At 46.1% G+C, this 24,712-nt stretch overlaps 1 protein-coding gene across 1 annotated transcript; it reads left to right on the top strand.

The window, feature by feature from the left end:
• The first annotated feature begins 1,343 nt into the window (after positions 1–1,343).
• UBAP1L (ubiquitin associated protein 1 like) lies at positions 1,344–22,028 on the top strand. Its single transcript, XM_038580723.1, has 6 exons — positions 1,344–1,446; positions 7,281–7,572; positions 12,578–13,210; positions 15,014–15,220; positions 19,918–20,019; positions 20,951–22,028. The coding sequence occupies exons 2-6, from the start codon at positions 7,453–7,455 to the stop codon at positions 21,083–21,085; spliced, it is 1,197 nt and encodes a 398-aa protein (XP_038436651.1). The 5' UTR covers positions 1,344–1,446; positions 7,281–7,452; the 3' UTR covers positions 21,086–22,028.
• The last annotated feature ends 2,684 nt before the right edge of the window (positions 22,029–24,712 follow it).

Genomic DNA, 24,712 nt, shown 5'->3' with positions numbered 1-24,712 from the left:
TTATCTGACGAGTATTTCATAGACCTGGTGTGTACTCCATTCAGGACTAATGTCTAGTTGTCTCTTTTTGTGATCTTAACAGCCATTGATAATCAAGGTCTAAATTCATTCATTTGGGGTTGCAAAAGTGATAGTTTCTTTTTTTAAAAAGATTTAATTTATTTATTCATGAGAAACCAAGAGAGAGGCAGGCTCCCCGTGGGGAGCCCTATGTGGGGCTTGATCCGGGGTTCCAGAATCACTCACTCCCTGAGCCGAAGGCAAATGCTCAACCACTGTGCCGCCCAGGCATCCCACAAAAGTGATAGTTTCATTCTGCCATTCTTTCTTTAGTTATTAGCTGGAATATTTGTAAAAAGAGAAATATCCAAGGCAGGTAGCACTGCTGTGTTGTCTTTATTTTATTTTTAGAGTTTTTATTCTTATTTTATGCACCTCCTTCTGTTTTATGGATAAGAAAACTGATACTCAGAGAAGTTAATGACTTGCTCAAAGTCACACAATGAATCCGTTTCGGAGTCAGGATTCTCATCAACCATTTGGTTACCCTAGGGTACAATTTGTACAGGAAAGGCAAATATGTATTTCCTTTATTTGCTAGTTTTCAAAGTAATGAGCTGGTCCCCTAGCATTCTCCAAAGGTGACCAGTGAATTTTAGGTATCATTATGAACTCAGTTCTAAACATATTTGTCTTCCAACTGATTGTTAATATTTTCTTCATCAATTGCCTCTTCTCTGGCCGGTGGGAGCCTCTTTAACTAAGTTCCTGAATTCCCACTCAATTCCAGTATTCCATTCCAAGTTTGTCATGCACGTTTCCTATCCCAAACCTGGAAGCAGTCATTTCTCCAGTGACCCCTGGTTCCTGGTCAGTGGTAAACATATTTATCCGCCACATTCTGCATAACATGGGTGGTCAGTTCTTGTTAGTTGGTTTTTATGCTTTTCAGTCAGAATTAGGAACTATGGTTCTGTTGAGCCAACAGACCTTTTCTCAATCATGTCTTTTTTATACCTATGTTCTTTTCATGTTGAACATAGATTGGAAATAGAGAAATAAACTCATACAAAGATTAACCAGAAATGTGTTGATTCATCATGTCCTGTATGCAAGAATATTGTCTTATTTCCCAGTAGAAGAGACCCTGGATTTGTAAAATATTCTAACAAAAAACATTTAAGATATTCATGGAAGATTAGAAAGGAAATAAAGAGATTAGTTATATGTTAAGTACTAAGTGTTCAGCACAAGTGGCTGAGTTGATGACGTCAAAGAATTTGCTACAAGCCAACAAACTTAATCACTCTAAGCCCATTCATGTTCCTGTGTCCATGTGACTTGTGCAAGGGTGTATCAAGAAGCTTTGCTGGGATTATACCATCTGTTGTAGCAATTCACTTCTACATGTTTTGTCCACAGAGAAGCTATCCTGGGAATCACAAGGTAAGTACAAAGTATGTCTTGTTCCATTCAAATAATAATACAAAATATATAGAAGGAATATGAGTGCTATGAATTATTAGCAGTGATATAGAGACTAGAGATTACATGAGGCATTTCCAACTAAATTTTTGTTTTTCATTGTTTCCAACCAATAACTATGCTTGTATAACTAACTTTTTAATTTAAGTTTATTATTTATTTGAGTAATCACTACACCAATGTGGGGCTCAAACTCATGACCCCAAGATCAACAAGAGTCACATGCTCTTCTGACTGAGCCAGCCAGGCATCCTTGACTATTAACTTTTGAGTGTGCTCATACAGTAGTTCCTGAATTAGCATGTCTGGCTATCTATGAAGAACCTGTTTCTAGTCTCGGTTCCATTTGCCTTTTGGAATCAACTTTTGAGTTTCTCATAGTCTCTGAAATAAGAATAGAAGTCTCTGAAGTAGTTGGTGCTAGAGTGCATAACTCTGCAGAGCAGTAGGCATCTCTCAACTTTATTAACTCATGCTTGCCAGAATATGGATACCAGGACTTGAACTGTGTTCTTGGGAATTGTTTTATCATTTGCCGGAAATGATATTAAATGCTAGAGACCTAAAAAAGCACAAAAACACAGGGCTCCTGCCCTCCTGGAGTTAGAATCTAGAGTAGAGAAGCTTATTATACAGATAACTAGTCAGTTATAATTGTGATATGTGCTACAAAGAAAAAGTGGTTAGTCATGATTTATATTTTCCATTGTTCAAATATTTATTAAATGCTTGTTAAGGCTCAGATTAATTAAGATTAACTCAGATTAAGTACAAGGGCTATAATGGTGAGCAAAATACCAAATACTCCGTAATATAGGTTTTGAAGGGGATAGATTAATATCCAGTTAATCCAACAATTGTAAAAAAATGTGCTGAATGCTTTGAAGGAAAGGTCTAGGCACACACACACCCCTTTTTTTTTTCAAATTGAGGTGTTTTTTTTTTTTAAGATTTTATTTATTTATTCATGAGAGACACAGAAAGAGAGGCAGAGGGAGAAGCAGTCTCCCCGCAAGGAGCCCAACACAGGACTTGATCTGGATCCTGGGATCATGCCCTGAGCCAAAGGCAGATGCTCAACCACTCAAAATGAGTTCTACAATGCATTTAGGTGAAATAGAAAATAACTATATATTATATAGTAAGGGTAAGAATTGTTACTCAGTTTACATATGTCTATGCTAAGTTACAAAGTCAAATGTATTTCATACTATGAGTCACAATGAAAAAAAATGTCTTAAAAGCCAGCTTGCTGGGTAGATCTATCCAAGTTTAGGGGTGGATCAGGAAAAGCTTTTTTGAGGAAATGATGTTTCAGCTGAGCTGTGAAGAATGAACAGCTATTAACTAGTGCAGAAGAGACAAGGAAAAAGAAGGTAGCTAGAATTTGGGATAGCATATACAAAGGCCCTGTGTTGGGTCAAAAGACCAAGGTAATTGAAGACTAGCATGGCTAGAGTTAAGACAGGAGAGGAGAGAGTAGGGGCCAGACAGGGCAAGACTTTGGAAGCCCTAGTGAGGAGTTTGATTTTTATTCTGAGAGCAGCTGGGAATCATTGGAGGCTTTTAAGCAGGGGGACTGCCTTGGTTTGCTGTTTTGAAATGATCACTTTTGTTGCAGTGTGTGAAACAGAATTGTAATATTAGGACATCAGAGGATATGTGGACACCAGCCATCCAAGTGAGAGATAATGGGGGCTTGGACTCCCGTGTTAGCAGTGAAGGGAGCTTGAAATGACTGTATTCCAGAGATTTAAGAGAGAAAACGAGGTAGGGATTTGAGATAGGTGATGGTGAAGAAGAAAGTGTCGGGCAGGAGTCCTCAGTTTTGTATACCTTAGACATTCCTTGAAACAAGGAATCCAGGGGGAGGAGGAACAGTTTCGGGGAGGGGAAAATCAGGAGTTCACTTGGGATATGTAGACTCTGAGACACTCTTGAGACATCTCGAAGGAGATGCCTTGTAGGCAGTTGTGTTTATGAGTTTAATCTCAGAGAAGAACTGGAGAATTCAATGTGTGAGTCATTGGCACATAGATTATTGATGCTGTGGACAAGGATGAAGTCATTTAGAGACTAGTGAAGCTTTTTAAAAAATAATACTAATGTCAGTGCCTGGGCTCCACGTAGACCAGTTACCACAACCTTGCCCCTTGCCCTGCCTCTCACCTAGGCTCTGATGCAGCCAAACCGCCATAGACCCACCGAGAAGTCCTGGATAATGCAGCCTGCGGAAGCAGGCACAGACTGGCTTTGCCAGTATCCCCACTCCCATACCCTCAGCCCAAGCCTTCAGACTCCTTCAGAGCTTTCTTAACTGTCTACTGAGTGGAGTTGATATTCAGTATTCAGGGCTCTCCCCAGCTCCATCCCAGTCTACCCCTTGTCTTACTGCAGGCTACTTCCCAGCATAATCTACTTGGGTCATGCCGCTTGTCTCTCCCTCACTCTGCCCTGTCTCTGCTCCCTGGCTCAACCTGGAGTTACAGGCTCTACCTTTTTCCTGCTCACAGGCCATTTGTTCCCTTACCCTCAGGGTCCAGGTGAGGGTCCCATCCTTCCTGAAGCTTCCCCAACCCCCCATAAGGACTAGAATACTTTCTTTCCTTTGAAGAATTTCAGCACTTGATGATCTGTACTTCTCATTTTCTGTATAGCAGAGGTAATTGTCATTTTAGAGTATGTTCGAATTAGATCATGTCTTGCACTGTAGCTCTTGTTATTCTAAAGAGAGGTGTTTCCAGAATCCTCACTCTTAAATTACTCCAGAAACAAGTGTAGAGCTGAGTAAAGAGTATCTATTAGGTTATGGATGCTCGGTCAGAGGTGAGGGAGGAGGACGATGGCCCTGTACCTGCTCAGCTGACAAGCAGTTCACATGTGAGTCTCAAACTGTGGCCCTTCCCCATAGCTGAGAATTCTAATGATAGCTGAAAATGTGAATGAGAAATCTGAAAATGCCAAAACTTGTGAACTTCCCTATGTCCCCTGTAACTTCCTATGCCTCAGAGGCCCCTTTTTGGAACAGGTTGATGGGACAGATAACTTACTGATCACACTAGGACTTGTCTGATCCTGTAGCATAAAGAGTTACTCCCAGTATGCTGGGAAGCTGTCTCTTGGCATGGGGTGGAGAAGCCTTTTGAGTCTTACATACAGTAAGACCCAGACAAGAGTGGGCAGACAGTGGAGATGAGGGAATTAAAGGATTTGCCATCTGGCCTCATTTGACCTCTCTGCTCTCAGATTACTTACTCTGCCTCTTCTCATGATGTTATCCTGTGGGCATGGGGATGACCCCGGTGACCCCTCGGGGCTTTGCAACATCCCGGTAGGGATGACGTTGTATTAACCCAGAGATGCTCCCGAATGCAGGCTCCCTGATAAACCCTGATTGTTTGCAGAATGCTAGACTGTGGTCAGAATCTTTATTTAATCTGGTTTAAGGGGATCCCTGGGTGGCGCAGCGGTTTGGCGCCTGCCTTTGGCCCAGGGCACGATCCTGGAGACCCGGGATCGAATCCCACGTCAGGCTCCCGGTGCATGGAGCCTGCTTCTCCCTCTGCCTGTGTCTCTGCCTCTCTCTCTCTGTGACTATCCTAAATAAATAAATAAAATATTAAAAAAAAATACATTAACAAATGAAATCCCTGGTTGTTGTGGCTATTATTAAACTAACAGATACATACTTAGATCTTAGCCAAAAGGCTCAGAAGCTATGTGTGAATTAATTTTTAATTCTTAGATTTCAGCTTTAGTAGTAGATGCTGTTGACTAATACTAATAGATTCTCACCAACAGTGCAGGAGCGTTCCAGATGTTCCACATCCTCATCAACATGATATCGTCAGGCTTTTTAAAATTTTAACCATTTGTGTGTGTCTGTTGGAATCTCATTGTTTTGTTTTGCATTTTCCCAGTGGCTAATGAGGTTAAACAACTTTGAGGTTTATTTGGATATCCTTTTTCATGAAGTGCCTGTTAAGGTCTCTTGCCTGTTTTTGTACTAGGTCTTTTTCTTATTGCTTTGTAGTTCTTTGTATATATTGGGTATGGATCCTTTGTCAGATATATATGCTGCAAATATCTTCTCCCACTCTGGTTTGTGTTTTTTGTATGTTTGTTTTGTTTTGTTGTTTTTGTTTTTGTTTTTTTAATTTATTTATTTATGATAGTCACAGAGAGAGAGAGAGAGAGAGAGGCAGAGACACAGGCAGAGGGAGAAGCAGGCTCCATACACCGGGAGCCTGATGTGGGATTCGATCCGGGGTTTCCAGGATCGTGCCCTGGGCCAAAGGCAGGTGCCAAACCACTGTGCCACACAGGGATCCCTGTTTGTTTTGTTTTGTTTTGTTTCATTGTTGTTTTACTCCTTAATGATATCTTCTGATGAATGGAAGCTCCTTAATGTAACCCAATTTGTCGTGTTTTCCTTTATGGTTAGTCTTTCCTGCAAGCTGCCTAAGAAATGCTTACCATGAATATATTTTTCATGTTAGTACCACACTATTTTAATTCCTGTATCTTTAAAGTAAGTGTTAATTATCTGATAGTATAAATCTTCCAGTTGTGTTGCTTCTTCAAGATTGTCTTGGCTTTTCTTGATCCTTTGCATTTTATTTAAATTTTAGAGTTAGTTTGCCAATTTATCCCCCAAAATGTAATGGAATTTTGATCCATGGTATCTATAAATCAATTCAGGGGAAAATTGATATCTTTACAATATTGAATCTTAACAACTCATGAACATGGCATATTCCTCCATTAAATATCATATTTTATAGTTTTCTGTAGAGAGGCTTCACACATCTTAGGTGGAGTCCTAGGTGATTTATGGATAATATGAAATAGCATCTTGTTTAAAATTTCATTCTCTAATGACATTTTTAAAAGACAACATTTACATAGCTTGTTGTTTGTATATAGAAATATAGTTGATTCTCATATATTGACCTTGTAGCCAATGACCTTGTTAAATCCACTTACTGAGAGTTTTATTCATAGATTCTTTTGGATTTTCTACGTATAATTATGTCATCTACAAGTAATGATAGTTTTATTTCTTTCCAATCCTTATTCTTTTATATTTTTCCCTCTCTTTTTGCATAGGCTAGTATCTCCTGTGCAATGTTTAACAGAAGAGCTGATAGGGACATCCTTGTCTCAGTTCCAATCTTAGAGATATCTTTCAGTATTTCACTATTAAGTGGGATGTTTGCTTTAGATATTTTAGTGATATTCTTGTTTAAGTTAAGGGAATTCCTTTCTCTTCCTAAGCTGCTAAATGGGCTTGTTTTTTCATGAAATCATGAATGGGTATTGATTTTATGAAGTGCTTTTTCTGCATCTACAAAATAGATCATCATATAATTTTTCATTTTTATTCTACTGACATTTATCTTTATTCCTACTGATTGATTTCGGAATGTTAAGCCAGTCTCTCATTCCTGAAATAAACTCAACCCTCAACCTAGCAGTATTGTATTTTTCTATCCATAATTTTTGGTGAGATTTTTGCAGCTATGTTCATAAGAGATTGGCATTTAATTTTGTCAGATTTGGTATCAAGGTGATGAAATCAAAATGAGTCAGGAAGTATTTCTTTTCTGGAAGAGTTTGTGTTAATTTGATATTTTTTCCCCTTATGTGTTCGAATGAAAACTCTTGATGACACACTTTAGAACTAGTGTTGTAGGCCACATTTTGGGAAACAATGGTCTAGAACAAAACTTAAAACATGAAATAATCATTCCTGTCAGTTTGAATGCTGTCATTTTTATTTCCTCCCTATGCAGCACCAGCCACTTTACCTTTTCTTTCCTTGCTGTGTGGGGCTCAGCTAAAGTCAGCACACAGGAGAGTGGTGAGGCCATTTGAGACCAAGCCTGGTCCTCAGGACTACGCTCTCCCTGCCACCAGGCGGCCTGCCCCAGCCCTGCTCAGCCACATCCACACTCCTCTGATAGAATGAATGCCCTCGATGGCGTCCCCTTCAAGGTGCCCAATGGCTTTGTGACAGGCACAGAGCCCCTTCCTGGGCTAGAGTTCAGCATCCCAGCTTGCAGGGAGCTTCTGCTGGGCTCTATGGTAAGTATATCTCTCTGTCCATCTATTTCTTGTTCCTGGGTCTGTAGATGTGATGCTGAGACTCATGGGCCTTGTTCCTTGATTTTAAAAGGCAGCCAGGCCAGAGCGCCTGGGGTAACTCAGTTGGTTAAGCAACTGACTCTTGACCTCAGCTCAGGTCTTGATCTCAGGGTCTTGATCTCAGGGCTATGAGTTCAAGACCCTTGTTGCACTCCACACCCAGTATGGAGCCTACATACATACATGTGTACATACATATATAAATGGCCAACAAGTCCATTGCTGGTATATTCTAGAAAGTTAGACATGACCCAAGGGGAAAAGTTGTTTCATGAAGAAGGCTGGTGCCCTTGTGAGGGGGATTATTTAGTAGGTCTTATTTTAAGCTGAGAATAACCGGAAGCTGCCTATAGGAAGTGACTGAGAGACTTTGCAGGGATACTCCAATTCCTCTCTTCCCTGTCAGTCTGCTGCCATGTCTAAAATTCTACCATTTAGAACCATTCTTGGGAACTAAGACACTATCTTCAGAATCCTCTGTTAAAATGCAGACTGTTACATGGGAACCATTAGAAGGGATTACTGTTCCATTGACCCAAAGCACATCTGCCCTGGAGGCACCCTGGAAACGCCCCATGCCCCACAGCTCACACACTGGGATACGCACCCAGTGTCTGCACTGGTACCACATACCTTCAAGATACACATAATTATTTAACTTCTGGGAGAGTCCAGCTTACCTGAAGGTTTTAGGGAAACCTATTGCATTCGTATTCTAACAGATATTTCATGAGATAGAATGCAAAATTCACATGGATTATTTATTTATTTTAAAGATTTTATTTTATTTTATTCATGAGAGACACACAGAGAGAGGCAGAGACATAGGCAGAGGGAGAAGCAGGCTCCATGTAGGGAGCCTGATGTGGGACTTGATCCTAGGACCCGGGATCATGCCCTGAGCCAAAGGCAGACAGACGCTCAACTGCTGGGCCATCCAGGCATCTCATTCACATGGATTTTTAAAAATGAAAGAACAGAATTGCAAAAAAACTATGGAACTGGTGCCGGGCCACTCAGACTCTTATGTGGTCATTCTCTACAGTCTTCAGGGTACTTTGTAAAAAAAATTCTAGGAGGATCTAGGGTGGCCCTCACTCATTTTGCACATGAGAAACCTGAAGTCCAGAAAAGGGAAATGATTCATTCATAGTTAGGGGTCATGGCAAGATTAAAACCCAGGTCTTAACTCCAAATTGTTTTGTATTAGCTGAGAGCAGGTTTGGAACATGAGAACTGTACAGGTAATGCTCCAAGGCAGAAAAGCAGGTTGCAGGAAGTGAGGTGCCCAAAGTACAATCTATGAAGGAAGGAGCTTGGGTGACTTGGGAGCACATAAGCAGGAGACTCAGTGCAGTTTTGTTTTATCTGTAGAACTTTGGACCAAGATCTCCAGAAGGGAAATATGCTTTGTAAAACCTGGAGCATGGTGTCTGGGGGCCCATCCTCTTTGAGGCAGGAGCTCTCACTTTTCCCAGGCAGCCTGCGTTGTGGGCTCTTGCCCTCGCAGTAGAACTTGTGTCATGGGAAGAGGAATTCATTTTACTAAACTCAAATGGAGATGGATTATCACAGCTTTTCCCTCCCTGCTGAGCTCAGCCCAAGCTGGGAAGAAGCTATCCTGAAAGTTACTTCTCTTAGAAGCAGAATTTGGGCACCTTTCTGCCAAGTCTACATCTGGTATCCTAGCCCAGGTGCTGACCCCAGCTCTGCCCCCTACCCAGCGAGGGTATCTGTACTCTCTTGAGCCTATTTCCATTCCTGGGCTCCCATTTCCTTTACTGCTGGGCCAGTCTAACAAACAGAGAAGCATGGGATTTCAAGTATGATTTACAGCCTCTCCCAGTAAGCCCTCTGGAGTTCATCAGGCTATATTCCCAGTGTTGGAACTTGGAATACATTTTACCATAACAACAATGTTATAGGTAGTGGTTAGATTGCCAGGCAAACCTACAGTTCTCTAAAGGGAAAAAGTAATAATCAGAGCTACCATTATTGAGCACCTGCTGTGCACTAGGCCTGTGCTTAGGTGCTTTTTGTACATTCATTCTTCTCTCTCATATTTATGATAACCCTTTTAGCAGGTATGTGTCCCTACCCCATGGCACGGGAAACCAAAGCTCCTACCGAACTGATGTACTTGTGATTGACACAACCAGGATTCCAACACATGTCTGTCAGACTCCAAAGCCCATGTCCACCCCATCCACCCTACTGCCTTCACCCTTTCTTCTGTACTTAAAGCTTTGGCAAGTCTGTGTTGTTTCATCGTTTTCGTTTATTTTTTAAGATTTTATTTATTTATTCATGAGAGGCACACAGAGAGAGAGAGAGAGAGAGGCAGAGACATGTGCAGAGGGAGAAGCAGGCTCCACGCAGGGAGCCCAACCTGGGACTCCATCCCGGGTCTCCAGGATCACACCCCGGGCTGAAGGCAGCGTTAAACCGCCGAGCCACCAGGGCTGCCCATAGTTTTCCTTTAATTAGCGTTAATTGCCCTAACAAAAAATATTTTTAGAGAAAAAATACATTCACATTATTTAAAAATGAAAAAAACAAAACCCACCATGAAATCATATACAGCAGGGTTTGATAAACATTTTCTGTAAAAGGCCAGATAGTAAAAACTGGTGATTACTCAACTCTGTTGCTGTAGGGAAAAAGCAGCCATAGTTCTGGAAAGAAGTGAGTAGGTAGGTTTGTGTTCCAATAACACTTTATCTACAAAGGCAAGGGGATTGGGCAGTGTGGCCCAAGGGCAGCTTGAAGGCTTTGGGAGAGTGAACAGCCTCCTCCTGATACCTTCCTATCTACCCAGTTCCTCAGCTCCACCCCCGCACTGGAGATATGTTTCTCATATTCTGTGTATACTTCCAGGGGGATTCTTATGTGTATACAGACATGCAAGTACAGCCATTTCTTCCTTTTTTACACCAAAGGTAGCATTTTATATACACTGTTTTTCTTAACTTTTTTACCTAATATATTTTTAAATCTTTCCATATGGGTACACAGAAAGCTTCTTTGGTTTTATTTTTCATTGTGTAGCATTCATGGCATTACATGGATATATTATACTTTATTGAACGAGTGCCCTCTTGATGGACACTTGGGTCCTTCCCAGTTTTTTGCCATGACAAACAATGCTGCAGGGAATGACTATGTGCAAATCCCTTCTTGAATTTGTTTTAAGTATTTTTCCAAATTGCCCTCTGTAGGGATCATACTGATGTATATCCCAGCCAGCACTCTACAAGAGGCCTGTACCTCCCACACTCTCCAATAGAGTATCCTCAGACTTTGGATCTTTGCTGAGGGGTAGGCGGATGATATCTCAGTTTTGATTTGCCTTTCTCTTATCATAGGTGAAGTTGAGCAACTATTTGTGTGTTTATTTTTTATTTTAGATTTTTTTTAAATTTATTTACTCATGAGAGACACACAGAGAGAGACAGAGACATAGGCAGAGGGAGAAGCAGGCTAGGCTCCCTGTGGGGAGCCTGATGCAGGACTTGATCCTAGGACCTTGGGATCACGACCTGAGATGAAGGCAGACAATCAACCACTCAGCTACCCAGGTGCCGCTCTTCACCCATCCGTTTATTCTGCACATACTTACAAATGTCCCCTCTGGGCCAGGCCTGCCTGGGCCCTTAGGATGCAGAGGGGACTAAGACACAGCTCAGTCAAGGAGACACCCTGGAACCGCCAAATTATGTTCCTCTCCCCAACTGAGGATCGTGTCAGGACAGGAGGGAACAGTGTCTGTGATCTAAGTGTCTGAGTATCTGTCTTTCTGCCTCTCCTGCCCCTCACAAATACTACTTCCCCCAGCCTCACTCTTCTTTCATTGGCCATTACCAAGCACAGGAGATTGCTTCTTTTTTTTTTTATTTTACATTTTTTAATGGAGTTTTGTATTTCTGGTTCTTATTTTTAAAGGTAGGCAACAGGAATACTTTATTTCTGACTCATTTATAAATTTTCAAATTAGATTATTTTTTAAAAGATTTTATTTATTGACTTGACACAGAGAGAGAGCACAAAAGCAGGGGGAGCGGCAGACAGAGAGAGAGGGAGAAGCAGGCTCCTGGCTGAGCAGAGAGCCTAATGAGCGGCTCCATCCCAGGACCCTGGGATCATGACCTGAGCTAAAGGCAGACACGCTCAAACACTGAGCCACCCAGGCGCCCCTAAAGTTAGATTATTTATGTGAGCTCCAGGCTGCCTTTTTTTAGGTGGTCTGATACACAGTAAAGAAAGCACTACTGTCACACGGACAGAGAAATCCCAGCTTAAGCCACTCGACACCAATCTGACCTCCAGCAAATTAAAGTTTCCCAGCCTCATTTTCATGATCTGAGATAACACCAGAACGTACTAAGTAGAGTTTAACAGAGATGAGTGATTTTTTACATTTCCTGGCCCTCAAAGTAACCTCTGATGGCATCAAACGGGAAGGGGCAGGTATTACTCCATAGAGAGGTTTGTGTGCCTCGGTGGGCATCCAAGGCTGGGTGCTCGCTGGCAAATAAATGGTGCTGGGCTGTCTCTTAAGAAGACTTAGAAAGTTTCTTTGCTAAGAACAAGTTTTATTGGAGGCATTTTTTAAAGCTGCCATTGTTCAATTACATGCTGAATGGCAAAGAGACTTAGATATTGGATTTCAATACATCTCATTCTATTAACCTATTCCTCATTATGTCCCTCAGGCAGAGTTTACCATTCGATTGTTATCGATATCCATCCCCCTCCCCCCAGTGCTAGCTAAAACTGGGGCAGAGGGTGGGTGGTGATGGTTACCTGGGGTGCAGAATCGGGGGAAGCTGCCCAGGCCTGGCAAGTTTTTGGCTGAACAGGTTCCCCGGAAGCAGGGGGGTCAGGGCTGCGCCCCCCTGGCCCCGGTTTGGGCCGCAGAGCCTCACGTCGACGCCTCTCCCTGCAGCACGATTTCAGCCTGGAGAGGAAGGCGCTCTTCTGGGTGGAGGCTGTCCTCCGGGGACCCTGCCCGGTCCAGTGCGACGCCCCGGGAACGGCGTCAGCCCCTCCCGCCTGGCTCTTGCTGGTCAGCCCGGACCTGGTGCCCGCACCTGCCGCAGACACAGGCCCCGAGGCCGGGCCCCCGGCGCGGCTGGACGAGGAGGACGACGGCCAGGAGGAGGAGGACGAGGACGAGCACGAGGACGAGGAGGAGGACCAGGGCGAGGAGGAGGAGCAGGGCGAGGACCGCGACCAGGAGGAAGCCGCCTCTGCCGAGGAGGAGGAGCCGGGGCCCCGCAGCCTCCCGCCCGGCTCCCCCGCGAGCCCCGGCCCCGGCCCCGCCCGCTACTCGCTGGACGTGCTGCGCGGCGTGAGGTCGGAGCTGGCCGGGGCGCGGCGGCGGCTCTCCGAGGGCAGGTTGGCCGCCCGGCCCCGCGCGCTCCTGCACCGCCTCCGCCAGCGCGCGCTGAGCCTCTGCCCCGCGCCCGCGCCCGCGCCCCCGCCCGCGCCCGCGCCCCCCAGCGCCCCGGCGCCGCCCCGGCGGCCCTCCACGGCCGGAGCCATGCCCCCGCTGCGGAGCCACAAGCCCACGGTCGCGGTAAGGCCCCCGCAGGCAGTCCGGGTTCCCAGCCCACCTTCCCTCCGGCGGGCTTTACCTGTTCTCCTCCGGCCCCGTACGCGCTGCCCTTCCTGGGGTCCTTGGCCTAGAATATTCCCTCTTTTCCGCTCTGTTTTTGCTTCTATTAGGGCACATGTCACAGTAATTGTAATTATCCAGTACCTGGCTGTGTCTTCCCATGCAATAGGAATTCTTTTAGGAAAGGGATTAGATGGCCTTCATTTTTTGTTTCCAGGGCACCCGGCAGCAGACTGGCCCCTAGGGGGTGCTCAGTGACCGCTCGTTGAATTAATGAACGTGACTCCAATCCAGGTTGTCCCCCACTGAGTAAGGCTTCCTGAAGGATGGGTGACCTGGAGGCTCAATCCGGGGATACGCAGGGAGCAGTTATCTCCTGCTCCGCACTGAGTTAGTTGAAAGAGACAAGTCAAAACCTCGGGACAAGGAGAGTTGGCCCCGGGGGTGTGCACCAGACAGCATGTATAGTGGGAGGGATCAGGTGTTGAGAGAGAGGAGGTGACAGTTTCTGCAGACCGGGAAGGTTTCAGGACAGAGATGTGCATGTGGAAGAACCAGGAGCAGAGCTGAATTTCAAGTGAAACCAGTGAAAACTCCTCACTTTGCCACCCCTGAGGCCTTCTATCTAATTTTATATTCACGGTGGTGTGCCTTTTTTTAAGAGGTTCAAATTCTGTAAGTACCGAACTCCATAAAATCTGGATCTGGAGCAGATGGAGTGGGTCAAGACTGATAGCCAAAGGTGACAGTCGGGCACAGCTCTCTACCCCCTAGCTGCCCTACAATCAGGCCAGGAGTTACAACAGAATAAGGCCCAGGTAAAATTTAAATCCAAAAGACAAACTAGAGGTCTGGCTCTTCTTGCTCACTGGGGTGTGACCTTTGGCAAGTCACTGAACTGATCTGAGCTATCCCCTCTCTATCTGTACCTCGGGCCACTTCACCTCACACAGCTGTTCAGTGCAAACACAGAGAAGAGGCTCTGTGAACTGGACAGGTCACACCATGTCAAGGACCAGACGTTAATGCCAGGATGGCTCTTCCCTGGTCCAGATTAAACTGAACTCTAGCAACAACCCTGTGCAGGGAATGGGGCCAATGTTATGCAGAGGAGAAAGTTGAGGCAGAGGACAGTTAAAAGTCATTTTTAGGGTCACAAGGGTAGATTCAGATCCTAAGATATTGGGGGTCAAAAGCAGACCCTGGGGTAAGGTCATGGCAGAAAAACCCCTGAGAAGATAAGGAGGGGTGGACAGTTCACGTCACACATATGCACTCTGCCCCAGGAGCCAGGACAGCAGCTGGGCTTTCCTCGGGGAAAAGAGGACAGGGCTGGTCTATTCAGGGTTGGCAGGTAGGTACTTCTTTATGAGGATGATGCCAGGCAAACTGATTGAAATGCCTTCGAGCCACCCTCCTTGCTCTAGTGTCTGTGTGGGTCTCCCCAGCACATAGCTATGCCCAGTCCCTACCCTGCTCTGTGCCCTGCCAAGCCCTAGCCCAGCCAAACTGAAGGAGGAAGATCTATCCCTGCCCCACTCACTAAGGCGTAGGGTAAAGAACGCTGAATTAGATTCTGAGTAGGGCTCAGGTCCCCAATGTGTGTTGCTTCCCCAGTCATTAACTTCTCTGAAGCTCAATTTCCATGTCTGTAAAATGGGATAATAGGATGAACCTATCATATTTCTCTTGTGGAAAAATGTCCTGCCCAGCCAGATGTCACTTCCAGTGGTAACTGACACATCCAGCCTGTCTGTATTTCAGTCCCTCAGCCCGTACACCTGCCTGCCACCTCTTGGTGGGGTGCCTCAGCGTCCTAGTGCCTGCAGATCACACCCTGCTTCTGCTGACCTGCTGTCTGCCCTGAGCCAGGAGGAGCAGGACCTCATTGGGCCAGTGGTTGCCCTAGGGTATCCTCTGCATAGGGCCATTGGGGCTCTGCAGAAGACAGGGCGGCAGAGCCTGAGCCAGGTAGGTGAATGAGGGGCCCTAGACTGGGGGGCTGGGGGGCTGGAGTCAGGCAAGTAGGCAAGTAGTTTTTGTCTTTAACTTGAAACAGTTTTGTTTCCTTCTTTTAGAAGCAGAACCTAAGCCTGGCATTAATTGCTGAGAGTTGTGAGCAAGTTTCTAGATCCTAATGCTATTTTCTCCATAAAGGCTTATCAGGAATCCCCATGCTCACTTGGAAAGTTTTAATATTCTACTCCTGTCCTAGTCTCTCCCCAAAGCACAGGGAGCTGGAACTTTGAGCAGCCAGTAATCTCTCCAGAGACACCAAATAGAACTTTCTGTAATGAAAGAGCTGTTTTATATCTGGGTTGTGCACTAGCCTTATGTGGCTACTTGAAATATGGCTAATATGACCAAGAAACTGAATTTTTTATTTTACTTAATTGAAATTATAATAGCCACTGTGGCTGGCTGCTAGCTACTATGTGGGATGGCACAGCTCTAAGCACTTCCCTCAATGAACAGTTTATCCATATTCATATCCATCTTTTCCTCTTTTGACCTACCCATCCATCCAGTCTAGTCATCAGTACTCACTGGGCACTTCCTAGGTGTTTAGATGCAGCTAGGAGCTATGGGGGAACCTCTTCTTAGTGGAAGGGGCTACAAAGAATTTATGGCCATTCTTAATCGAGCACAAGGAAGGTCCAGTGATCACCAAAGGCTTCGTGGAGGTGCCACATCTTGGGCTGGGCTTCAAGGATGAATAAACTCTGGATTTTAAGGAAGGAGAAGGGATGATATTCCAAGCAGGAGGAACAGTGTGAGCAAAGGAGTGGAAATAGCAAGGAAGGGTTTGGGAGGCCCTGATCCAACCTGTCTTGCTGGAGTAGAGGGTACATGATGCAGAACTGGTAGGAAATAAGACAGGGAAGGGAAATCAAGAGCAGATTGAGGGTATTTTGAGGGCTGGGCTGAGACGTTTATAAATAACCCACTAACAAAAGGAAGGAATGGAAGGATTATGAATAGCAGCAGGAGGTCACACTGCATGCCATTACCTAAACCTCCCTTCCCGTGCCTGAAGATTACATCCTGCTTCACATTGTTTTCTGAACATGTGGGCTCTTTTGGTTGGAAGCTGAGCTGCAGGTATCAAAAGGTCCCAGGACAGTTAGCACTATCCTTTCTTCTGTCTCTGCCCCATCACCATCAGAGGCCTTGGATACTCTATAATCGCTGGTCACTGCCATATGTTGGGTCCCTGAGGTCCAGAGCTGCCTCTTCCTGGATAAGGCAGTGACAAAAGAGGGACTTTCACAATGGAGCTGAGGCAGGATGTGCTGCTGCCAGATTGAGGAGGTGGGCAAATGTACCTGCTTCTGCTCAGTCCTGGAGGAGAACTTCCAACATGATGACCCCTGTGTGGCTAACATGGGGCTGCTGACATTTACTGAACACCTTTGTGCCAGTCCCTCAGTCTGAGAGTATCCAATTAGGTCTTCTCCATTCTGCAAGGTTGTCACCACTGTGCCCACTTTGCACATGAGGAAACTGAGGCCAGGGAGGTACATATAACCAATCAGTGGAAGAGTCAGGGTTGAGGCCAGACTGGTTTGACTCTCAATCTTTGTGGCGTGGTACTTTTCCTCATTTTCTGTGTGAGAACCTTACAGGGAAACAAAATCTCAGGCCGATCTGAGATTTAAGAGTAGGTCTAAAGTTGTCCTCACCTTCAGCTGCTGCTGAAAGCCAGGACCCTGGCCAAGAAGCTGGCCAGGAGGATTGTGAAGGGCCACGCCCACTGTGAGGGCTCTGACATGCCCCGCAGTCCCATGAGCTCATATGACAAGGCCAAGGCCTCAGGCTATCACTGAGGGGGGAGGGGGGATCTGAAGGTTGGAACCAGCACGGAGCCCTGGCTCTCTGTGGGTGATTGGAAGAATCCCACTGCATCAGGAACGTGGTGTTTCCAGATATGCACTGACCACCTGCCTGGCTAGCCGGATCTCTGGGTGGCCTTCTTCCATGGTGGTCAGTCGGAGCCAAGCTCTGAGGCGCGGGCCTGAAGGGCCATTGGATGACTTCATCTGTCTTCCCCCAACCAAGTTACTATTTCTCTGTATTCTATGAAGTTCCACCATTAACTGAGCAACTCCTTTGGGTTCAGAGATTCCTTCCCCATTAAAGAATATATGCTATAGGGCAGCCTGGGTGGCTCAGCGGTTTAGCGCCACCTTCAGCCCAGGGCATGACCCTGGAGACCCAGGATTTGGTCCCACAGAGCCTGCTTCTCCCTCTGCGCCTCTCTCTCTCTCTCTTTCTCATGAATGGATAAAATAAAAATAAAATCTTAAAAAAAAAAAAAAAGAATATATGCTATAGTAAACCTTTCTGGCCAGGAATTAATGGCAGATGGTCCAGGAAGGCGAGCATCAGGTGACAGAGACAGAGCATTTAGAAGAGCCAGGGAGAAAGGAGGAGATACAAAATACAAGCTTTGTCCATCATTCCTTCTTTCCTTCCACAAGAATTGATATGCCCACTGGCTGCCTACAGGACAGCATGGGTGGCATGTATGAGCATCCACAGGCCAGGCCCAGACTTGGTATGGGATTCCAGGCACCTCGGGGTCCCTCTTGAACCTCACTTTCCCTCTTTACAGAATGGAGCAAGAATATGTGTTTATAACCAATGATTGCCAAGGGCCCATTTGGGGAGTGAAAGTCATCCTTACCCACCCTGGGGCCTGAGACAGACCTGTTGGCTTCTACAGTCTCCAAGGCCCAAAAGTTGGCTAAGCAGCAGAATCTGTAGATCCGCAGGACCTACTCTGGAGGATCCCAATCAGTGGATCTGGAGTGTGCCCAAGGGCCTATCATGTTAAGGATCTGAAGGTGGTTCTGATACACAGCCTGCCATGGGGTGTACTGGTATGAATTGAGGTCAGCTATCCCTTGAGTCAGTGGTTCTCAGCCTTGACTACACATTAGAATTATCTGGAGAGCTAGAAAAATCCCAGTGCCCAGACTGCCTCCCAGACCAATTATATCAGAGCCTCTGGAGGCAAGCATCAGTGGTTTATGGGTAGTTGTGTTAAAGCTCCTCCCAGGTAGCTGCAGTTAGCACCAAGGCCAAGAACCTTGTTGTGGATGAACCAAGAGGCCAAGGGAGCATCCAGCATCTGCTCTTGACTTGCTCATGTTTTTAACCTTTGGAAATCCTGTCTACTTTCCAGGCAGCCCAGAGCCCCTCCTCTAGCACTGGGCTGCTGATGGACAAAGCTGAAAGGTCAGGTGATCTAGGCCCTAGTCCTGGATCCCTGGGCAAGCTACCCACCCTGCTTGGACCTGTTTCTTCAACTGCACAGGGAGGGCTTGGCTCGGTGGTTTACAAAACATGCTCTGAGCAAGGTATAGATATCCTGAGGTCGGAGCACTGGACTCCTGGCTCCCCTGCTCCTACTCCCAGTTCTCCCAGAGCAGCTCAACTCTCCCATTATGGTTGCAGGCTCTTGATGCTTGGACAGCTCAGAGGCCAAAACAGTTTTTAAACCATTTATCTGTATGATCCATGCTTTCTGCCCAGCCCTGAAGGTCTGCAGAAACCCTACCTGTTTCTTCTCCACTTATCCCCATAATTTTTATGGCCTGGAGCCTTCATTTGACATTGACTCTTTATAAACCTTGCTTTGATTTGCCTGGCGCTCAGGATTTCCCGTATTTGGTTCATCTCCCTCACTAAGTTTTGAGCTTGAAAGTAGTTCTTAATTCATTTTATAAACACAGCATAACTTTATTGAACTCCTTCTGCCTGCCACGCTGGGTGCTGCCACAGTAGTGAACAACTGATAGAACTCTTCCCTCGTGGAGCAAAAAGTTAAATGAGAATGCTGAGAAAGATAGTAGAACAACTAGAGCTGTATGCGCTGTGATGAGGGAAGCACAGGTCCTGTGGGAGCAGCAGGCAAGGCACTCAGTGGAGACTGAGGGCAGAGGCCCCCCAGGGAAGAGGAGCAAGGCTGGCCTTGGCTAAGCGGAGGGATGCAGAGGCCTGGGGATGCCGAGGGAGGAGCGAGCAGAAGCCCCCCCCCCCCCCGGGGGAGGGTGGGGGCAGGATTTTGGGCCCTGGTAGGAGCCCATACTTCATCCTGAGGGCAAAAGCAGCTCCTGGTGACTAAGCAGGGAGTGACTTGAACAGGTCCTCAGCCCTGTGGTCTCTTCCTCTGTCCTGCTCCCCTTGCCAGCACTGGGGCTCCTGTGGTCCTGGATGGCAGAGATGTATGTGTCTGGAACAGGGTGGGTGGCACAGGTATGGATGCTGAAGAGGATGCTTTGCACAGGTGGGTGCTCACTAGGGAGGGGGAACATAGTGCAATGGGTGGTAGGTGAGGCACCTATACCTCCGGTCAGTCACACTCCCCAGTTAGGTTCTGGGAATACCTTAGCTCACCCTGACAGCACTTTTCCTGGATTACAGCCCCCCATTGGGGACTGTTGGTAAGAACCTGCTGCCCACCCATCCCCAGGTCTACGGACGGGGCCTCTGTCCCTCCTCTGTTGGCTCACAGGGTCCTGAGGCCATTTTGTGTGTGGTAGGTTGACTTACCAGCCCGGTGTGAGCTCAGGCCTCCCTGAGGTCCCCAGGGTGCCTCCTCTACCCCCTCTATTGCCCCTGCCACTGCTCTTACCACCCCCTTGTACCTTCTTCTGGCCCAGTTTCTCAGCTACCTTAGTGCCTGCGACCGGCTGCTGCGGCAAGGCTATGAGGAGGGGCTGGTGGAGGAGGCCATGGAAATGTTCCAGTTCTCTGAGAGCCAGGTCAGCAGGGCCACCTGCCTGGGCCTCGGGGAAGGGGCGGCAGGGATGGGGTTGCACACACAAGCCTAGTGTGCGGGGGCACACCAGTGCCAGAGCCGGAGCCTGGGGCTCATCAGGAGATAGCCTGCTTGCTCAGCCCTGGGGAGGAGACAGCCCAAGGAGGTGAAGCATGGGGGAGAGGAGGGAAACGGGAGGCAGAGCTTTCTTGTTATTTAGCTGAATCAACACAACAAGTATTATCAAATGCCCACTCTGTCAGACAGACAGAGGGGACCTGTGCACAGCACGAAGACATAAACTCAGCTCGGGGAGTTTGCTGCCTGGAAACCCAGAATGCAGGCAAATGTGGGCCCAGTGGAACATTCTGAGTGCCCAGTGTGCATGGCCTGGCCCCAATGGGCTGCTGGCCCAGGCTCTGCCGAGCACCTCTCCACAGAGGCTGAGGCAAGGACAGAGGGCTGGGAGAGGTGCCAAGGAGGAGGAAGGGAGGAGAAGCAGGGACTCTTCAAGCACTGGGGCAAGAGGAGAAAGGAAGGCAGAGGCTGTGCTGTGTGAAACTTCAGCAGGGTTTGGGGCTTGGGCAGAGACCCCAGGCTGTACATCCTCTGGGCACCAGGATGCAGCCTCCTTCTTTCTGCCCCAGTGCCCAAGCACAGGCGGTCAGCCAGCAATGAGCTGGAGTGAGGGAGTAAAGCCAGGATGGAGCCAGTGGCCAGGCCTCTCTCCTTGGCACAGGAAGGGATGTGTAGGCCCATGTCACCCTGAGGTGTAGGAAAAATGCAAGTGCTGCCCAGGATCAGGATCAGGCTTACCTGGCCTGGGGAGTCCCTAGCTTCCTGGGAATAGATACAGTGGGTACCAGGGAAGTGGCTCCCCAGGGAGGTGGCTATCCTGGCAGAGTCCCCAGCATTCTCTGCTTCCCCTTCCTCAGGCAGGGGAGTTCCTGCGCCTCTGGGAACAGTTCAGCGACATGGGCTTCCAGCAGGACCGGATCAAGGAAGTGCTGCTGGTCCACGGCAATCGCAGTGAGCAAGCCCTGGAGGAGCTGGTAGCCTGTGCCCAGTGATGGCTGGTGCATTCCACAATGCCTGTGCATCCCCGTCCCGCACCAGACCTGGAAATCCATTCTAACTGTATTATTAAGACTACGCAAGAGGGGTGCCCAGCTGGCTCAGTTGGAGGAGGAGCATGTGGCTCTTGAACTCAGGGTTGTGAATTTGAGCCCCACGTTGGGTGTAGAGATTACTTTAAAAAATAATAAACTTAAAAAGATTATATAAGAGTAACAGTGATGCATGCTCTTTATAAAAATGCAAATAATCCCAAAGGTAGAGGTAAATACTGTAGGGGAGGCAAAACTTTACCCATTTTTGGTTTTCAGCTGGGGCACCTCAAGGAAAAGACAGATTAAGAAGAGTAAAACTGATTAATGCATGTAGCACACATCGTGTGGGAGAAACCTCAATGAAAAGCAACTCAAAGCAGCAGTTAGAACTCTGGCTTATATAGCATCTTCAACAAAGAGCAGTGGATATGTAGAGAAATGACAGAATAAAGGAAACCAGTTTCGGGCTTCCAGGGATGGCACGCTGTTGGGTGAGCAGGGTGGTGTAAATATGAGGAAGCAGCAAACTGAGTAGGTTTGTTTGCAGATTCCCCTGGAGCTTGTCTGGGCTGATAAGAATCTGTCTCCAGAAAAGGAGAATTTATACCTGTAGGCAAAAAGTGGGGCTAGGGTGGAGGGAGCTTTTTTTTCTGCATTTGTTGCTTCTTAATTACCTTCTACTTAAAATAATTTTTATGTCAAAGAGACATATTTTGGGGTGACATTCTGGTCTCTTTCAGTACTAAAACAATCGGCTGAAAGAGTTGAAAGTGGTTGCCTCTGGGGAAGAGCAGATGGAGAGCATGGACAAGGAACTGTGTTTTTTCCTACAAGCCTTGTAAAACTACCTGTCTTTAAACTATACACACACACAAAAAAAATAAAAATAAAAAAATAAACTATACACAGTAGTAACTGTGATTTTAAGAATATTAAAACAAATAAATGGTGGGCAGTTCTTTTCAGTCCTGTGGGCTCCTGGACTTAATGTGGAAAGAACATCTAACTGTGGTTCAGAAAGCCTAATTTCTTATTTTGTTTCTGCCGCTGACTGGCTCAAGGCCTCTTTGGGCCTCATTTTCCCCAGGAAAAGTGGAGAGACTGAACCTGGCTGCTATCTGTAGGAATCCTTGAAGACTTTGTTAAAGAGTCCCAAGACCTACTCCTGGGTGATCTGATTTAGAAAGTCCAGCTTGGCAGCCTCAGAGAGCTCTTTTTGGTTTTGGTTTTGTGTTTGGTGGGCAGCAAAGCAAGGTTTATTGAGTGATAGCAAAGTGATAGTACAAAGCTCCCAAGGAGGGAGGGGACCAGAGAGGGTTTCCCCTGTTTTGTTTTTATAAGAAGCTCTCTGGGGGGAATTTTTAAAAAGATCTATCTATCTATCTATCTATCTATCTATCTATCTATCTATCTGCAGGGGGCGGGGGGAGTTGGGGTGGAGAGAACACAGAAGTAGAGGGAGAGAGAAGCAGACTCCCCGCCTAGCAGGGAACCCAGGCTCAATCCCGGGACTCTGGGATCGTTGACCCGAGCGGAAGGCAGACACTCAACCGACTAAGCCACCCCTCTCTGGGGACTTTTATTTTTATTTATTTATTTTTCTGGGGATTTTTTAAAATCTGTTGTTTTTTAAAACTTTCTTTTGTTGTTGTTGACCTCCTTCACCCACTTCTCCCAGCCACCAACTGTTCTTTGTATCTATCGGCTTGGGTTTTTGGGTTTTTTTGTTTTTGTTTTTCAGATTCCACATAATAAGAGAAGTCATATGGTATTTGTCTTTCCCTGTCTTTTTTTTTTTTTTAAAGATTTTATTTATTTATTTATTCATGAGAGACACACAGAGAGAGGCAGAGACATAGGCAGAGGGAGAAGCAGGCTCCATGCACATCCCCAATGTGGGACTCAATCCCAGGACCCCGGGATCATGACCCGAGCCAAAGGCAGATGCTCAACCATGGAGCCACCCAGGCGTCCCTCTCTGTCTGACTTCTCTCACTTAGCATAATACCCTTGAGGTCCATCCATGTTGTCTCAAATGTCAAGATTTCTTGCCTTTTATGGCTGGATAATAGTCCATTGTGTATATATATACCCCAGTTTCTTTATTCATTTATCCATTTATGGACAGTTAGGTTGTTTCCATGTCTTGGCTTGTAGATATTGCTGCAATGAACATGGGGGTGCATCTATCATTTTGAGTTAGTGTTTTTGTTTTCTTTGAATAAACACCCAGAATTGCTAGAGCATATGGTAGGTCAATTTTTAATTTTTTGAAGAACCTCCCCTCTGTTTTCCATAGTGGCTGCACCAATTTACCCTACCACCAACGGTGCACGAGGGTTCCCTTTCTCCACATCCTTGATTCATGAACACTTGTTATCTCTTGTCTTTTTGATGATAGCCATTCTGACAGGTGTGAGGTGATAGCTCCTTGGGGTTTTGATTTGCATTTCCCTGATAATTAATGCTGTTGAGCATATTTTCATGTACCTGTCGACCATCTGCATGTCTTCTTTGAAAAAATGTCTATTCAAGGGCAGCTGGGTGGCTCATTCAGTTAAGCCTTTGCCTTTGGCTCAGGTGATCTTGGGATCCTGGGATTGAGCCCCATAAAGTACTCCCAGCTCAGTGGGGGAGTCTGCTTCCCCCTCTATCACTCTCCCCTGTTTGTGCACACTGTCTCTCAAATAAATAAATCTTTGTTTTTTAAGACTTTGAGAGAGAGAGAGAATGAGCAAGAGAGAGAAAATGCACACAAGTGGGTGGCGGGTGGGGCAGAGGGAGAGAGAGAAGCCAACTCTGCAGAGCAGGGAGCCCAACATGGCGATCTTAGGACCCCAAGATCGTGATCTGAGCCAAAGGCAGAGGCTTACCTGACTAAGCCACCCAGGCACCCAATAAATAAAATCTTAAAAAAGAAAAAGAAAAAGAAAGAAAGAAAAGAAAAAGAATCTTTTCAGATCTGCCCATTTAAAATTTTTATTTTTTGCTGTTGCATGAGTTCTTTATGTATTTTGGATATTAGCCCCTTATCATATATATGATTCAAAAATATTTCTCCCATTCAGTAGTTGCCTTTTCATTTTGTTGATAGTTTCTTTTGCAGAAGCTTTTTATTTTCCACTTTTTTTTTAAATTGTTGTTTGTTTGTTTTGCTTTTGTTACTTTTTACTTTTGGTGTCAGATTAAAAAAATCATCATCAAGACCTATGTCAAGGAGCCTATCACTTATGTTGTCTTCTAGGAGGTTTATGTTTCCAGGCCTTACATTCTAGGCTTTGATCCGTTTTCAGCTCATGTTTGTGTATGCTGTAAGATGGCAGTCGAGTTTCATTCTTTTGTATGTGGCTGTCCCATTTTCCTGACACCATTTCTTGAAGAAACTCCTTTTTCCACTGTCTTGCCTCCCTTGTTGTTATTTAATTGACCATATATGCATGGGTCTACTTCTGGGCTCTCTGTTCTTATGCCAGTACCTCTGGGGATTCTTATTCAATATAATGGGCCCACAGCCAGTATGTGTGAACCACAGGGCCAGCAGATCTAGGCCTCCTGCTCTGACAACATGTCAGTCTTTCCTTCATTTGT

This window comes from Canis lupus, chromosome 30 (genome assembly GCF_011100685.1).
Source record: "Canis lupus familiaris isolate Mischka breed German Shepherd chromosome 30, alternate assembly UU_Cfam_GSD_1.0, whole genome shotgun sequence".
Classification (NCBI taxonomy): Eukaryota; Metazoa; Chordata; class Mammalia; order Carnivora; family Canidae; genus Canis; species Canis lupus.
The sequence above is the reverse complement of the archived record's forward strand: the minus strand, read 5'-3'. Positions and strand labels throughout refer to the sequence as shown.